Here is a 19,378-nt window from a genome sequence, read left to right on the forward strand (position 1 = left end):
CTGGTTGGCGCGAAGTGCAATGCTGACCACCGGAAACCACCAGTGTATGACCAAAGTAATAAGGATCACATACACACACAATAAAAAGAAGTGGGCAAATACTTCAGTCGGTTAATAATGAATGGAGGCCATTTACCGAATAAGCGTATGCGACATTCCCTGCTCGCGTGAAAAAGTAGCGTTGGGATGCGCGGAATTCCGATTACCATTAGGATCGCCGGACATAAACGGCAATGCCGCCAGCAACAGCCGCGTGAAACGATCATAGCGTGGCAGCAGAGGAGCGATGCAGAATGCAAATTCGTGTTTCATTACATGCTGGTGTTTCCTGAGGAAACATCAAAACAAAACCGGATAATCAGAAAAACGCCAGTTATTCTTGGACAGGGTTTCAACTTATTTTATAGTCATCATTTTTTGTTGTGACTTAGTGACGTCTACTTACGAATATGCTTAGCCAAACTTTTCCTCTGTGCACAATTGGTAAATTATACAGCGTGGTAATCTGCCCTACGCAATTGAGATGTACTATTATCACCAAGAATTGTCTGTTCCTGGATTTAATGTTAAGTATAGCAACAATTCAAGTCCTTGGTATCGGCTATACACAAGTACGCCTCCTATCATTAGACTTCTTAGCAGTTATACTAGGTGAACGAAAAAAGTAAATAGACGGTAATAATGAGAGTGATATGGCAACGCTATGTTGTTCTACTTGTGGAGACTGGAGTTTTCATTCGTTCCAGATGCTCAGTCCGAGTTTCAGCTCCTTACAGTCATCAAATAAATTTTCAGAGCGCCATGAGTCAAGCAGTGTTTTTGTAGCATGTGATGGAAACGGAACAGCGGAATTTATAGTAAGATGCACTGACGTTTCGTTTTAAACTTCGGGAGTCCGCGAGTGTGACGTTTGAAAAATTGAAACAGGCATAAAGTGAACACTCCTTATCAAGAGAAGAGGTTTTCCGCTGGCACAAATCAATATTGGTATATCGAGAACTCGTTGAAGAAGAACCTTGCTCAGGGAGACCTTCAGATTCAAAAACCAACTAATTGTCAATTGTTTCCGTGCTTTTGTGAGATAAGACCAACGTTTAACAATACCAATGGTGAGTTACATGCTACACATTGCACCGAACGTTAATCTTTGACCAAAGATTTGCACATGCGAAAGGTTTGTGCCAAAGTGGTGCAGAAAAACCTCAGTGAGAAAAAGGACAGGTCAAAGAAACATGTGCGTTGATCTTTTTCAGAAGATTGCCACTGATCACGAATGGTTCACAGGTGCTGAATCCTGAATTTTCGAGTACGATTCTGAGAGAAAGCAGTAAAGCGAGAGGAGTGGCACACTGCGACACCTCCTCGACTAGGAAAAGCTCGAATGAGGAAATCGAAGATCAAGATAGTTTTGGTTTGCTTTTTCGGCATTAGGGCTATCGAGCACAAAAATCGTGTTGCTCCGGGACAAACTGTCAACCAAGTGATTTACGAAGACATCTTCGGAAGGTTCAGAAAGAGAATGGATCAAGTGAGACCGGACTCTGCAGAGAAGTGGATGCTGCATCATGACGACGCCTAGTGTCACACAGTCTGTTCCATCACGGGATTTTTGACCTCAAAAGGCATTGTGTGATTCCACAGACCTCTCTCCCCCCCCCCCCCAACCGCCCCTCCCGCCATTCACCTGGCCTGAATCCTTGTCGCTTTTTTCTTTCTCCGAAACTGAGAAAGTCTTAAAAGGGCGTCATTTTGGGACTCAGGAGAACATCTAAACGAAAGTGAGTGACATGTTAAAGGCCCCACCAGATGTAATCTTTCAGGAGTCCTACCAAGACTAAGAGCAACGACTTCCCCGGTGTACAGCTGTCGAAGAGAACTACTTTGACGGGGACAATAATCTTGTTTGAAAAAATGAAAACTGTGTTGGATTAAAAGATAGTTTACTACTTTCCTCACACACGTCGTATGTCCTACTGTGGCTAGTTTCTCTCGGTTTTTACTTCAATAGCTCATTTATACTTAATATCTAATGAAATACGATTTTAGTAATATACCCAGGGTGTTCCACGGCTGGAAGTATAGGTTGTAGCGTTTTCAGATTCTGAGAGAGGTCACGGAACTTTGAAACATTTTTCGTATGTTTTTTACCATAAAAACCATAAAATATACTATTTTTTATCTTCTTCCTTCTCAGTAACGAAATGCCCAAAAAATTCACTCGTACATACAACTGTTAGTGGAGGAGTGCCCAATCCCATACTTGAGGGGTAGACGTTTCAAACCTAGAAACATTCTTGGTCTCTCTGATATTTACGATACTAATAGCACAAACTGCTATAGCTTCATTCCAAAAAGCGCAGTAGATACCAATATCTCTATGGTCAATGAAATTATTCCTGAAGACTATACGTTCTCTGGTTGGCCCGCCCGGTATGCACGTCTTTCCGGGCGGGAAGGAGCGCCTGATCCCTGGCACGAATCCGATTTGTGTCGAGGTCCGGTGAATCGGCATGTCTGTGGATAGTTTTTAGGTGGTTTTCCATCTGCCTCGGCTAATGCGGGCTGGTTCCCCATATTCGGCCTCAGTTACACTATGTCGGCGATTGCTGCACAAACAAGTTCTCCACGTACGCGTACACCACGCAAACATAGCGTTACACTCGTGTGGTGTGAGACGTTCCCTGGCGGGGGGGGGGGGGGGGGGGGGGTTCCACCGGGAGCCGAACCACACAATAACCCTGAAAGAGTGGTTCGGTGTGGGGTGGCGGAATGGTGAAGTGGACTGCGGTAGCCGTCGTGAGGTTGTGGACGGCGGCGGCGGGGACGGTGCCGTCGTTTCTAGGTCTCCGGTTAACATACATACATACATACGTTTTTTGGTGGCCAGTACCTTGAAATTCATCTGGGTGAAAACAGAACTGTGGTGACTTAAAAGGTACCGATAATATATTATGTGAATATCGTACCAAAATCTCCCTCAGCGTAAATTCCGGCGTCTCGTACATATAACTTCGTTTCAGGTTACACAAAATTACACTATAAGTCCATCGTCTTATGCTCTGGTTATTGCAGCATCTGTATGTATACAGTGGGTCAAAGGTAGAAAAAGCATGATGATGTATCCTTGAAAACTGGAAACCCGAGCATCAAGAGACTTACGCATCGTGTCCAAAAATTAATCGTATATATTTGTGGGTGTGGCCTAAGTTTAGAGAGACATGAATCTGAATTACTGCAGACATTGTTGCTTCATATACGATGAAAGATGTTAACCAAGATTACATTCAGAAATAATCGGTGCAACCCTACCTACTAGTATCTGAGCGAAAAGGTAGGAATTAATAAGTCCTTCAACAAGTGATATAGCACACCTCTTCAAAGAGAAAAAGTGTGACGAATTTAGGGGTAAGGTAAAACTGGGACAAGAATTTCTGATGGAAATGTGGAGCAGGACATAAGAGAAATAGCATGTACCAACATCTGAATCCGAGGCGTCCACGAACTGGGGTAAGAATATTTTATATAATTTTTTGTTCAATAGTGAATGATCGGTCTCTGACAGAAAACGTAAATCTCTTGCATTAAGAATGCTTAGTTTTGTGACGGAAGACATAAATTACTTGCGTCATGAATCGTTTGAAAGATTTAAAATGATACATTTTATGCATAACCCCCCTACTGACTTGATCACGTTGGATGTACAGGGTGTACATAATGTCCGGGAACACTTTCAATTATTTATTGCACAAGAACTAATTTCTTTTTTTACAAACATCCGATATGCGGACCATGAGTGACCCGGCAGACGTCAATGCGGTAAACGAATTCTTGCCATACCCATCGCAGCATAGCATCGTCGACTGTGGCACTCGCTTTCCGTATTCTCTCCCGGAGGTCTGCTACATCACGTGGTAGAGGCGATACATACACCAGATATTTTATGTGTCCCACAGAAAAATGTCACATCTGGTGATCGGGGAGGCCATTTCATGAAACAACTGGCCCATCTGTAGCACGGCGATCCATCGATGCGGTAGCTCCGTGTTCAGGTACCCATGAACCTCACGATGAAAATGGGTTGGAGCCCCATCTTGCTGAAAGATGAACGGAGAGTCCGATAGCATTTGAGGCATCAGCCATTGCTGCAACATGTCCAAATAGGAATATCCAGTGACTGTGTTCTCGGCGAAGACGAATAGCCCCTACAGTTTCCGACGTGACAAGGCACAAAGAACATTTACCTTTGGGGAATCACGCTCAAATTCAATGCATTCGTGTGGATGCTTTGTACCCCAGATTCGACAATTATGCCTATTCACGTTCCCATTAGTGTGAAAAGTGGCTTCGTCGCTAAAAATTAAGCGATCAGCAATGCCATCCCCATCCTCATTCAATTATAGCAACTGCGTACAAAACTCAAAAAACGCTTGTCTTTGGCGGCGTCATTGAGTTTCTGCACTAGCTCCAATTTCAATGGTTTCATAGCTTCTGTCGCAGGACTTCCCAGATTGTCACTGGAGCCATTTAGACTTCACGGAATGCACGACGCAGCCATTTCTTTGGGATCCTTATGAATATCTTTCGTATGCCGTCCATTCACTTCACTCACACCGGGACGTCCGCTTCTCTTTGCCCGGCACGGGCAATCCGTCGTAATCAATTTGTTGTGCCAGTGGTAGATGTCCTTCCTTATTGGTGGCTTCTCACCGTACTTGGTTCCAAACATCCACTGAACAGCTGTAGCACAACTGTTTCTGTCTAAGACACAGAGAGCTCGCTCCGCAATTGAACTCGCCATGTTTGCGACTAGCACTGACTATCGCAAATTACCAAACTACGCTGTGGAGGTATACATGGAAAAAAAAACTTTTAGAGTTTCTCTTCAGAATGACATTTGTATTATATCTGTACAATGTTTGTTTCTTGAGCCATAAGAAATTGAAAGTGTCCCTGAACTTTACGTACTCCCTTTATTTACAGCAGTTTACCGGTTTCGATTATTTTGAATCATCATGATGAGTAAAAGATCCAGAAAAGACCAGATAAAATCGAATGCAAGTATTGAATAAAAGAAGGATAAAATATTCCCAGTATCCTGTTAGAAAAGTAGAACATCGAAGAGTCATCTAACAGCCGTCCTGATCATTTGCAATCAACTAGCGTACTTGATCATAAGGTTTCAGAAGTATTCTGCAAATATGGCGCCAAGTATTTATAATAAAGCCTTTCCTATGAGGGTCTTTCATTATGGTATCTATGTTGTTAAACTTACATTCCTCACAAGCGGCTTCAAATCAAATAGCGTACCTGTGGAGTATCGTCTCAGTTGTGCGACTAGATTCGTGATTTCCTATATGAAGATCACATTTCATAGTATTGGACTGGAAGACACCGGGTGAAACAGATGTGGCACCTATCGTTTCTCCTATGGTTGCACGTCCGAATCTAAGTCTAGGGGACTGATGACCTCAGATGTTATCTCCCATAGTGCTTAGAGCCATTTGAACCTATCGTTTCTCAAGGAAGTAAAACGGGCCCTCTGCTGCCCCAAGCCTATGTAAACAATTTACGTGACAATCTAATCAGACGTCTTAGAGTATATGTTTGATAGTTTCGAGGTTGTTGTTATGTTTGTCTGGGAACATGTTGTTGGGCGGTTCATTTTGTTTATCTGGAGGTATTGGAGTGTGGAGGCTCCAGTCTTCATCCGATCATTCTTAGTTACGTTTCTCGTATCCGGCTAAAAGTTCTCGAGGCAGATGCCAGCACGCTTCCCAATACGAGGCCATCGCCGACCACCTGCCCCATCCTTCTCAAACTAGACCTGTAAGTATATAGGTCTAAATTTACATATATATCAGGTATTTAATATTTGTTGTTCTCAAATTTCAGTACGAAGAAATGTCTAATATCGAAGTTATATATATATATATATATATATATATATATATATATATATATATATATATATATATATATATATTAGTCGGTTCTTTTGTAGTACTACAAAATAAATATTTTTGCTACTAGGAAAAGAACCGACTAAGAATTGCTTACTTTTACTACAAGTTAGAAACATACTTTTAAACTGAAACATTCCTGTACCTATGACTGATTCTGGACTATGTAGTCTCTGACAGAAACCTGTCGCTCATTAAAGAACAAATGAAGCAGCAGCTTATGGTATTGGATGATGTGCTTTCTACAACTAATCATTATAATTTGATTTCACCTTCAGATGTTGCAGCTTGGCGTCATATTATGGAGTAATTCTACAGCATCATGTCACCATACAAAAGGATTACACGTTGCTTTTTGACAGGGAGGCCACCGCCGGAGATCCGCTGGTGGCGCGGCGAGCGGCTGTTGGAGTCCAGGGAGCTTCCAGCGGGGCCGCGCATCCGCGAGAGGTTGCTGCTACTGCCGCGCCTCTCCAGGGCCGACCTGCACGCCGCGCTCACCTGTCAGGCTGTCAACAGTAACCTCACACTCCCCGCCGAGGCCAGGGTTTCACTGGACATCAATTGTGAGTCTCTCCCTCGCCTACTGGTGCAGCAAGTAGACTAATGTGACAATAACGATGGCAGTATCTAACTGGTTTGTCAAAACTCAAGGGTGAAAGTAGCTTCCGCTTGGTATGTGGTTGCTAAATACCCTGTGTTTATAATGGGAGTGGAGCTACGCACGGAGGTCCATTGTGGTCTGCGATTACGGTACGAGAACGAAAATTTGTATATATACTAAAGCGTTAATGCGGAACCGATTTACGCTGAAAAAAATTAGTTCCAATATTGGCCACCAGATGCAAATATATCTCTGTACAGCATCTCGTCGACGTCTCCGATGCTCATACTGAATAAAGTGTGTAAGCGGCGTGTGATAATACAATCAAAATTATGCATGTCTCACTTGTCTTACCCTTTCTGCCCAAGTACCGTTCCTAATCTATTACACACAGAAATATTTCTATACGTCTTTCATTCGTAATGCAAGAATTGCACCTGCTGGCCAGAGTTGGGAAAAACTTTTTACCAGCGTAAATCGGTTACGCATTAACGCATTAAGAGTATCTACCAAGTTTAACCCGCCAGTGGTGCCGAGAGCGCTAACGCGCTGCGTCCTGGACTCAGGTAGGCGCGCCGACCCCGGATCGAATCCGCCCGGCGGAATAATGACGACGGCCGGTGTGCCGGCCAGCTGGATGTGGTTTTTAGGCGGTTTTCCACATCTTACTAGGTGAATACCGGACTGGTCCCCACGTCCCTCCTCAGTCACACGACTCGCAGATATTTGAAAGACATTCACGCTGGGGTACATTAATAGCTGGAGTACATTAATAGCAGGGGTACATTAATTCCGTACTGGGGGGTATGTGGTGGCGGCAGGAAGAGCATCTGGTCACCCCTTAAGATTAAGATGCCAGATCTGATTAATCATGGACGACCCTGCGGCATCGCGGGACAAGGCGCAAGCGACAGATAGTATCTACGAAGTTTAGCGACCGTACTATAACTATAGCACACACTGAACCACTGGGAGCAGGTGCACTACAACCACCCAGTGCCATAAATGGACGATACTGGGCCACACATAGGAAGAAGTACGACAGTGTAGTGCAGGAAATAACTGAAGGAAATACACAAATAGATCCACCAATTGCGACATAATCACGTGTACAAACAGTGATCCAATACTGTAAAATGCTTTTTTATTCCAGTCTCTGACCACAAATGAATTCTTTAGATGATGACCGGTTTCAGTCTGTGATGACCATCTTGGTGTAAGAAAGATCTGAAGATGGTCATTACAGACTGAAACCAGTCATCGTCTCAAGAATTCATTTGTGATCAGGGACTGGAATAAAAAAGCATTACACAAATAGATGATGAGGAAAGAAGCTTTCATCCAAATAAAGTAAAATTGAAGTCATCGCTATTTATGATGGTCATACGGACATTCCTGTAGACAGCACATTGTCTGATCACCATGAACGTCAATGCTTGCCCTCCAACATGGTACCATGATGGTTACAGAGGTGGTAAGTTCTGTTTGTGAGGTGTACTATTCCCGTTCCTCAAACAACGCGGCTGACAAGTGCTGGATTGTCGATAGTGCATGTGGCCGTGTTACAATACGTCTCCCCAAAGCATGCCATATGTGATTAATGCGATCTTAAGTCGGGGGAACTGGCAGGTAAGTTCGATTCGCTAAACATCCTCTCCTTCAAAGACCTCCTCCAGCTGCTCATTCGACGCAGTCACGCAGTGGCGTTCGTAAAAATGAAGTCAGGGGCAAATGCACCGGTGGAAAAGCACACATGGGGAAGATATACGATGTCATAATAACGTTGACGGTCCAGTGTACAGTATTCAAGATTTGGATGTCAGTTACATGTGCATTGTAACAGATGGACCACCGAAACGACAATGTTTGACAATCCTGAATGTACACCCAAATGGCGAGACGGGAATACGCAGTGCACCCAGAAATATTGTCAAACATAGTCATTTTGGACGACCAGGTGTTGTGGTAGGAGGAGGCACACATGTAACATTCGGATATTCCCTAAGTGCAAAACGACGCAGCAGTGACTTCATGTACGAAATGTAGGAAGGGTTTTGGGAAATATTACTGTAGAAGCTCATTCTAGAACGTAGTACAAATTGAAAGAAAAGTTAGTGTAGCTATGACTATAGGCGTGAAGGTTGATTTGAAAACGTAGTGATTCAGGAGGGACAGAGATTATGAACTCTTCTTGCCATGCTGGGACAGGCATTCTTCCTGGATCACATTACTGTGAGATACACTACGCAGCATCATTTGTCAGTGACTGTGCCCCATCTCCTAGAACTCTTCGTCGACGGGGTGGTAAATCAGGAATTACGGCTATAGTGTTGAAAACAGAATGAAAATAAAGGTTTGCATTTCCATCAACTGAAGCATAAAAAAGACTAAAAACCTATATCGGTGGGATTGAATGAGAACTTGATCCTCTCTACGACCGATCCACTTCTGCTACGCCTTGAAGATAGGACGTTGTTTAGTAGCGCTAACGAAAACTATGGAAACTGTAATGAATGTTCCCTTGTAAATAAAGTAAACAGTGAAAGTTCGTATGTTTATAGGCTTTTTACTTCTCATTACCGTGCATACCTTTCACTTATATTAAATACTGTATACTTTACTGGAATAACCAATATGAATCCATATTGTTTGCTGTACTTAGGGGCTATTCTGCATATTTAGTTTACTCGAACTGTGGGTTCCACATCGCAAGATGTTTTGTTACTGTTTACGATGTGTACTCCGCACCTGGCAAATGGACTCATATGTGTGCCAAGTAGAACACAGAATTTATTGCTTCCAATAGTTTCACAGAAACTCCAACTTCCGTACTGCCGAAACATTTGTACATAGCAACACCAAAAATACGGGAGAAACATGTCACCACGAGACATAAATATACAGTTCTTCTGATAGCAGCATTCGGTAACTGAAGAGCAGAACACGAATACAGATGATTGTGTAAGTATGGGTTAAAATATAGTTCGTGCCATTCTCATCAGAGCTCTTCAAAGAGGTGCTGTAGGCTATATATACGTTGTGTGGTGAAGAGGATATTTATTCCTACAAGCAAAAATTAGCAACCAGATTCCTCACACTGGTAAATTTTTTTCTCTGTCACACGTAGTGAGTTCATAACGTTTTCCATTACCACCCGCTAGCTGAAAGTAACTTGCATTTCAGAAGCGTATTTCGCAGAAACGGTCGCAGAAACGCTTTTGGTATACAGGTGAGGATGTAATGGGGGCAGAGGGGGAGGGATCATGAAGATCGCAACAGGAGAGGATTAACAATGAAGAAAAGGGTTATTGTTAATATCTTAGTGAAACGGACGTAACTGAAAAAAGGAAGCAATTATGACGATGGTCGAGAAAGCATGAAGGCGTGAAGAGCGTGGAAGGGAAGGCAGTAAACGTTGATGTGAGAAGTTCGTCTCTACGAGGTGTGGCTAGAAAAAAACCGGACTAGTACTGGTGAAACAATAAAACGAATGCAATAAGGCTGAAAGTCGCGTGGCCTGTCACGTGAATCTCGCTTCGCCTACTGCTCGAGTTTCATCTGCCTCCTGCACTCAGTCTGCCCGTGGCGTCTGTTTTAAGTAGTTGACGTTTTGTCTGTGCGTCGGAAAATGTTGAGCGTACTGAAAGAACAGCGTGTTAACACCAAATTTTGTTTCAAACTAGGAAAATCTGCAAGTGAAACGTTTGTAATGTTACAACAAGTGTACGGCGATGATTGTTTATCGCGAACACAAGTGTTTGAGTGGTTTAAACGATTTAAAGATGGCCGCGAAGACACCAGTGATGACACTCGCACTGGCAGACCATTGTCAGCAAAAACTGATGCAAACATTGAAAAAATCTGTAAACTTGTTCGACAAGATCGCCGTTTAACAATCAGAGCAGTGTCTGAGTTAACAGGAGTTGACAAGGAAAGTGTTAGGCAGATTCTCCATGTTTTTGCTGAGAATGGTCTGCCAGTGCGAGTGTCATCACTGGTGTCTTCGCGGCCATCTTTAAATCGTTTAAACCACCCAAACACTTGTGTTCGCGATAAACAATCATCGCCGTACACTTGTTGTAACATTACAAACGTTTTACTTGCAGATTTTCCTAGTTTGAAACAAAATTTGGTGTTAACACGCTGTTCTTTCTGTACACTAAACATTTTCCGACGCACAGACAAAACGTCAACTACTTAAAACAGACGCCACGGGCAGACTGAGTGCAGGAAGCAGATGAAACTCGAGCAGTAGGCGGAGCGAAAGTCACGTGACAGGCCACGCGACTTTCAGCCTTATTGCATTCGTTTTATTGTTTCACCAGTACTAGTCCGGTTTTTTTCTAGCCACACCTCGTATAAGACACCATTAAATAGCCAGGTACCGTGTCAAGCTGTCTGAAGTATGAAATTGGAAAATAATCCAATGCGACTCGGAATTGATTTCTCTAACTCAGATATTCTAACAGAAAACGCCACCGAATTCACTAAATGTACGGCACATCTATGCGGAATTGAATGAAAGCACGTATCATACTTACAATTATAGTGTTGAAAAATCACCTTTTATTGTCGCCCATTTCTACCGAATATATATGCCGATCAAAATTATCTTAAAGTCACTTTTGTTCTGTTAGTAACAAAGGAATTGCGCTGTGAAGTCCGTGTGCCCGAATTTCGGTTCACCCTGTACGTCCTAAGAGAGAGTCTTAGGGGACATGACATATAAACACTTACTTCTCATATGAAAACTAATAGTTGAAACAGGTTTAATTCCTATTTACATCATTTCTTACCCGTTAGATAGCTGATCTCAGTTAAAAGGAAGTGCTTGCTTCAATTATTTTCTTAGGTACATCTAGGGGAGTAGTGCCTAAATTGTACCAATTTAGAGCTTTTAATATAGCCAATACAGTAAGTTACAGAATTAGTTGTCTAATGCAGTCCTTCACTGAAGGATGTTGCTCATGGTGTCGGACCTGAAGACTGGAAATTCTGAGATAAAATGAAACACTACACTTTATATTATAAACATCTGTAAGTGGTACAAATTCAGATACTGGTTCCTTAATTTGTAGCAGTGGGTACGTAATTTACACCGCTCTTATAAACTATGAACTTGAGCTTGAGATATGAACTAACTGAACTTTAAAGAAATGTTCCATACTTTAGTTCTCATTCCACTATTTGCAAGAATTGCAATATAACATTTTCTCTCCTTTCTTCACCTCTACACAGTTTTCATGAAGTCACAATCTTCATTTAATGCTCTCATCATTTCTTTCATTCGATCTTCTTCCCACAACAGTCTACAATCTTCCTCTGTTTTACGAATTGGTTTCTGTTGTAACTTCCTCACAGTCCGCAAAACATTTCCTTTCGCAAGGTGGAGCTGTAATTGTAGACTTTTTCGCTTTTGTTTCGGTTACCTCTTTTCTTTGTTATAATGGACTGCTCCTCGGACCACAGGTTCCTTGGTTAGGCTTTGGAAATTTTGTTTCGGCAATTTTTCTTCTATGGACACCTTCAACCCTCATTTTGCTTGCCATAGCTTCTTCCACTGTATTGAAATTATGGGGCAATCCGTTTCCTTGAGCAATGTCGAACCCAACTTTTCTTACGTCCGACATGCTTAAGATAAATAACATGCCTTCAAATGTAAGAATGTGCTCATGCCTTTCCTTTTCAAATTCAGTGGAAGAAAGATCCTAAAGCCAAAAGTCCTTATATTCCATTTCGTCTTATATTTTTTATTTTCAGCGTGACTGTTAATTGTTGGCTTAGGTACATTTTATATGTACACACATTCATTTAATCCATGCCATTTAGATTTACTGTTATAGCTATACACAAATTAAATGTGCTCCTGTTTTCTCTTGCCATACTGTAATGCAAAATAATTACACAGAGGTGACAGAAGTCATGGGCTAACGCTATACACATATACAGATGGCAGTAGTATCGCGTACACAAGGTATAAAAGAGCAGTGCGTTGTCGGAGCTGTCATTTGCTGTTAGGTGTTTAGTTGAAAAGGTTTCCGACGTGACTGTGGCCGCATGACGGAAATTAACAGACTTTAAAAGCGGAATAGTACTTGGACCTCGAGGCATGGGACATTCCGTTTCCAAAATCATTTGGGAATTCAGAATTCTGAGATCCAAAGCGTCGAGAGTGTGCTGAGAATACCAAATTTGAGATTCTACCTCTCACCACGGACAGAGCAGTGGCTGACAGCCTTCTCTTAAAGACCGAGAGTCGTGGCGTTTGCATAGAGCTGTCAGAGGTAACAGACAAGCAACAATGAATTAAATAGCTCCAGAAATCGATGTGGGACGTTCGACGAACGTATCCATTAAGACAGAGCGGCGAAATTTTGTGTTAACGGTTTGTGGCAGCAGACACACGACTTCGCCTTCAACGGCTATTCTGGGCTCGTGACGATGTCGGTTGGACCCTAGACGACAGTAAAACCGTGACCTGGACGGATGGGTTCCGATTTCTGTTGGTACGAGCTGATGGCAAGGTTGGAATGAGGCGCAAGACCATTCGAAACCATGGACCCAAGCTGTCAACAAAGCACTGTGTAAGCTGTTGGCGGCTCCATAACAGTATGGGCTGTGTTTACTTCGAATGGACTAGATCCTGAACCGATCATTGACTGGAAATAATTATGTACAGGTACTGGAGACTATCTGCAGCCCTTCTTGAACATTTTGACACTGTAAACAAGGCACTGTGGAAGCTGGTGGTGGTTCCATAATGGTGTTGGCTGTGTTTTCATCGAATGGAGTGGGCCTTGAACATATCTTTGAATGGAAATAGTTATGTCCGGCTACTTGGAGACCATCTGCAACCATTCATGAACATTTCCCCAAACAACAGTTGTTCTCGATTTGTTTGAAGATCGTTCTGGACACTTATCTCTTTAGGACTATATGAAAGCCGATGTGTACTCTATCTCCCTTGACTCGGAGGTGGAAATGGTTACCACAATTCTTGCATCGACCACACAAATACAGAACACACCACGCATTTGTCGTGGACACAGGACTGCCTGCCACGTTGATATCGGCTGTGGTCATTTTGAACATTCTTTATAATGTAATAGTGATCATAACAGTAAAGTAATGGAAAACATTTAACAGTGGTATGTTCACAATCACACACAATGACCACCTGTGAGTACTCAGTGCTCAGTACTTCAACAAAATGTGCTTCCGATGCATGGTTGATGTATTCAAATATTCTGCGCCCAAACTAAGAGGGCTGATACAGGAGACAAAAACGAATATATTTCGTAGAGCATCCACACATCAGAAAGGCATTTTGTGAAGTACTGAGTACACAGTTGGTAATCGTGTGTGATTATAAACAAACCTCTGTTAAATGTTATGATCACTATTACATTATAATGAATGTTCAAAATGACTACTATTAATCTCAGCGCACAGCAGGTATCAACTTAGCACGGAGTCATGTGTTAATGACAAATCCGTAGTGTGTTCTCTATTTGTGTAGCCGCTGCCAGAGTTATTGTAACCAGTTCCACCTCCGGGATGGAATACACCTCGGCTTTCATATAGCCCTAAAGAAATAAGTCTTACGATACTTGTTCTGGGGGCCTTGCACGTCAATGTTTTCCCCATTGAAGGGCATCATGTTGACACTGCAACTGTCATGCAGGCATAAACCGCTATTATTATTTTTCACTATATGACACAATACCAATTACTGAAAGGTTCATTACTAGACCTGGCCTCATTGTTGGAATCTACTGCTGCGTGAGTAGTGTCAACACGCACCAGCAGCATGCGAAGGGGAAGAAAACATCAAGAGAGAAGTACCGAAACACATCACAGCAAACCAAACCTTGAAAGAAGTAGGCAAAGCGGGAAAGCTGCTCAACCTACGAAACAGCGAGGCCAGAGATCCTCAATAAGTCCTTACGGTTACGTAACTACTACTATATTGAGTGAACTAGTATGTACTGAAATGACTGAACCGGTTCATTCCAGTAGACATCTCAATACTGCAAGGAGCTGCGAGTCACGTACATGTAGTTACTAAGTGTGCCGTGGGACAGGCACTGTTCCTCCTTCAGTCCTGACTGTCGTCCCTGTGTAGCCTCGTCCGGACGGACAGTGGTGGAGCAGGGGTAGTCGTGAACTGCTGGCGCGGCCGGCTGCGTTATTGAGTTAGAAGTTGGCCGCACTGCTGCCGTTAGCCACAGTGGCGACGCCACGTCCCGAGCGAGACCGGGACTTCCCCGGGCATCACGCTCGGAGCGGCAGTTTGCGCACCCGCCCAGCGGCTCTGCACCCCTGCTGATAAACGGCGGAGACTTCGCCTCAAGTTGCGCCATTACTGCCCCCTGAATTACGTCCGTCCTTGATGCTTTTCGCTGGCGAAGCACAGCTATAAAGCGTTCATTCTATTCAAAGGCATTTTTATTCCAAGAAAATGGCCTCTTCGGGAAGCTAAAGTCGTTGTGCTCTAGTCAAGAACCACACGGCGCCATTCTTTATGGACTCTAAAACGTTTAGCGAAGGTTAGCGACCGTCCGTAGTACCTACATATGAGAATCTCAGCAAAGACTGAGAACTGCTTTGCGATAAACCCATCCACCTTTGCAGAGAGAAACCAGTAAGAAACTAACTCACTACAACATCCTCCCGACATGATAAGTTTTACAATAACTATTTCATTAGCAATTGCCTACTTCGGTTCTTTCCCCTCACTTAGACCGGGTGAGCTTTTTGATATAAAGACCATATCAGAGACAAGGTCCTCTCAATCGGTCATAAGCCGAGATGTTAAACGGCTACAAACTTGCAATAAAGAGACGGTATAATCTGCAGCCAACGACAACTTCCATAAAACTTTAGTTACAACTCGAGAACTGGAAATGGTGTTCGCTTGTTTTTACAGAGAAACATATGATTTACCCGATATGTGTGTAGCTCCTTCTTCGTACAAAAGAAGCTGACATTTGTGTACTTCTCAATTCTCAACGAACAATCCCTCTGTTCCACTTCAGGAGTGCTGGAGGTTAGTTAAAAGCGTCTGAGGTTAAGCAGAACCTGTATCACGTCACATTGTTCTAATACCACAAAGAATAAAAAAATAAAATAAAATAGAAATTCCTGGACACTATCAGTGAGACAGGACTCTATACATACTTAAACATCATTTCTCGTAAATCTTTTGGAAATTCCTTTTATGCACAATATGTGCTGCAATGTTCTTCACTACGGATGGCATTATACTCTCCAGATATGAAGAACAGATGTTGCTTAACAAGTTATCACTTTCTTTCACACAATGTTCGGTACGTGGACACTTTCAGTGAGACAGGACTCTATACATACTTAAACATCATTTGTAGTAATTTTTTTGGAAATTCCTTTTATTCACAATATATGGTGCAAAGTGCTTCACTACGGATGGCATTATACTCTCCAGATATGAAGGACAGATGTTGCTAAACAAGTTATCACTTTCTTTCACACAATGTTAGGTACCGCAGTTTCAGTCAGACGTATCACAGTTTCATTATAAAAGACTAGAGGCGTAATCAGCCTACTTGAAATGAAATGGCTGTTGGAATTGTCGTGGTTTATTGTCACAGAATCAACTCGATACATTATTTAGTATAAATTTTTTCTGTTGTATTGGTCTCACGTGTCCATTTCGATGTAGTCATTTACGTAACAAGATTTTTAGACGATACACCTTGCCGTCATCTTCGGATGGTAACTGTAGAGAGCCTTTGCTACGTCGCACCTCCTTTACAGTCTTATCGCTCCCACCCCATCCGCCGGACGTTCACGCACGCCGTGTTGTGTGATGTTGGGAGACGTGGTCGCAGTGCGCTGATCACGAACTGCAGCCCCTCAGCGCTCTTGCTGGCGTCGTCGTGCGCCGAAGACCCCTTGGTTGATGATGTGCCTCAGTTGACTGAGCGCTGCATCCCAGCTTTGCAGGGTGACCAAGAGAGCGAAAGTATGGACGCTTCAGAACTGCCTTGTTGTGACTTTTCTGCAAGAAACCAGTAGTGTACCATACAGGTCTCTGAAAAATATTCATTGTTTTCAGTTAGAGGTATTGCAGTCTGCCAGCCACTATCTGTGAGGACGGACAGCCGGCCGCTGTGCCCGAGCGGTTCTAAGCGCTTCAGTCCAGAAACGTGCTGCTGCCGTGGTCGCAGGTTCGAATCCTGCCTCGGGCATGGATGTGTGTGATGTCCTTAGGTTAGTTAGGTTTAAACAGTTCTACGTCCATGGGATTGATGACCTCAGATGTTAATTCCCATAGTGCTTAGAGTCATTTTAACCATTTGAGGACGGACGTACGACAGTCTTCAGTCTTCATGACTGCTAATTAACGAACCTCCATGGTTCTACAAGTCTCCTCCTGCTGTTTGTGCTGAGTACGACACTGTGGACTTCGCACACTCCAACCGACGGGACAAATGGAAGGCCTAATTCTGTATGGGGTCTGCCTACCGTCAACTGATCAGGCTGCAAGACACTCATATTTTAACAGCCTCTGTTAGAATACAGTCCGAAATGACAAAGTCTACCTTAACAGTTCTGTGTGTTCAAACACACACACACACGGAGAGAGAGAGAGAGAGAGAGAGAGACGTAAATATACGAGGGCTATTCGCAAAGTAGTTAAGATCGGTCCCGAAATGGAAACAACTGTGAAAATCCGATGGAGTTTTACACAAATGTGTTGGGTCGCATGTCTAGTATGACCATCGATCGCGGCACAACGCTCTTTTCAATTCTGAGCGCACAGTGAGCATGTAAAGATACGCAGGAAATAATGTCTTCCACCAAGTATGACGGCTCGGTGAGAGGTTTCTCCTGATGTCGTGCAGCCCACGTAACGTAAGTGACATGCGTTTCGGTTTTCATGACAGTTCTAAACCTCATTCTCCAGTGGCAGTAAAGATGCTCCTGCAGCTCTTTCGATGGGAAGTGTTTCACCATCCACAACACAGCCCATAACTAGCTCGTCCTGAGTTTCATCTCTCATCACATGAACCGCTGGCTATGAAAACAACATTTTGGCATAGATAACGAGCCGTAGACGACCGTAGAGGATTGGCGGAAAGCACAGGTGCAACGTTCCGACAAACGTCTAAGTCCGAGTGGCGACTATGTAGAGAAGTAGCTATAAGGTGTAACTAACTGTAGCACTAAACATCATTTTTTATTTTCACATTGGTTTCCATTTCGCAACCATTGGAACTTAATTTCCGAATAGCCATTCTGTATGAAAAGTCGTTGTTGTAACGATAGGTTGGGTAAGTACATTCACACATGTAACTTTGAAGGAGGACAGTTATTTATCACCTGGGACCTGGGAATAAGCATCTTGGAAACGTAGAATCTCGACCGCTGTTCTCTTACTAGTGTGGTACACGTCTGTGGGAAGTCGGTGAAGGACGGTGAAGCGTCGGTTGGTTGACTGGGTGATGACATCCACACCTCATTGCCCAATGTGTAAAGGAGCTTAGGCAGCAGTCCGTGGCGTATCTGATGACTGAGTACAAAGCTGGATGAAGCTTTGATACCTGGGCATATATGACCTGCAAGATCTATGAACTATGCTCCAAATGGAATAAACGGAACACCAAGGACGAAATGGGAACCAGATTAAACTTAGTCCTCGCCTGCTACTTTAAGGGAAGAAATGGGAGAAGAAGAGTAAGAAAAAGAAGATATATCTGTTGTAAAATGTAATCTCACTTCGGATCCAAAATCAAATTTAAACATTGGACCTAGAGCACAGTAACTATTACTCACATCGTGATACCATAGTGAGGCTAAAATACTAATGCAGCTGTGCAACACTACACTTAAGACTGGATCAGTCTTCCGATCCGTTAAATGGCTGCAGCTAATTTTACTGGAAACCTGGACTTCGAGTAGAAGTACTACGAATTACTACCCTATTTTCTATAAATGTTTCCGTTTTTATTTTCTTGCTGACGGCAGGTTAGCGAGTAGGATAGGTGGGAATAAAGTGCGCACGCGACAAAGGTCCGAAGCTAGGGTTTTTCCTATTTATGAGTGTAGGTGGTCAACCCTGCATCTTGAGTTGAGAGCATTTATGGTGGAAAAGTCAGGTATGTTTTCTAAGTTGTTTGCGTTTTGAAGCTTTGGATATATGACGTGCATTAGCTTTATGGAAATTTCGATCTGTCTGCTATAATAAAATCTCAAAGAATTACCAGTATCACGTATTTAAGTACATAGCCTAACTAACGCTTTAAGATTGGCTGTGCTTTAACCAGTTTCCATAGATGGCAGCTAACGCCATATGTTCAGAAATCAACGCCACGGGGCAGAGATACTACGAACTAGCAGGGGCAAACGTCTGCATGAGTACTTTTTCTACAAAACGTCTGTCTTTTTTTTCTTCGTTTTTAATACTGAACGCCTACGTTTATTTAAAAATTTAACGAATTTTAATTTATAGTTAACTATTTCACTTCGAAGATTCAGTTTTAATAAGACTAGCTCAACTTCAGGTTGCGAGAACCACGAGAGAAAAATGTCCTCCACGCCATTAACTTTAGAGTTATCTAAGAAGCCAATAGAAAATCGACCTTCCATCAGAAATGCAGCTAAAGGGCTTCGAGGTAGTGAGTCCACATTTCGTCAGAGACTTGAAACAGGATACTGAGTGACATCATAGGGGCATTTCCAGAGAGTAATTTTTGAAACAGAGACAACTAGATTAATGGAGCAGTGTAGCAGTCTGGATTCTATGTTCTATGACCATACTTTAAAACACTTC

At 42.9% G+C, this 19,378-nt stretch overlaps 1 protein-coding gene across 1 annotated transcript in view; it reads left to right on the top strand.

Annotated features, from left to right (window-relative positions):
- Positions 1-19,378, top strand: part of LOC126188767 (synaptogenesis protein syg-2-like) — a 478,582-nt gene that overhangs the window by 361,131 nt on the left and 98,073 nt on the right. Inside the window, exon 5 of the mRNA XM_049930377.1 lies at positions 6,323-6,526. Coding sequence (XP_049786334.1) covers positions 6,323-6,526 — 204 coding nt within the window. The remainder of the gene's footprint in view (positions 1-6,322; positions 6,527-19,378) is intronic.

The sequence above is a fragment of the Schistocerca cancellata genome, chromosome 5 (assembly GCF_023864275.1).
Source record: "Schistocerca cancellata isolate TAMUIC-IGC-003103 chromosome 5, iqSchCanc2.1, whole genome shotgun sequence".
Classification (NCBI taxonomy): Eukaryota; Metazoa; Arthropoda; class Insecta; order Orthoptera; family Acrididae; genus Schistocerca; species Schistocerca cancellata.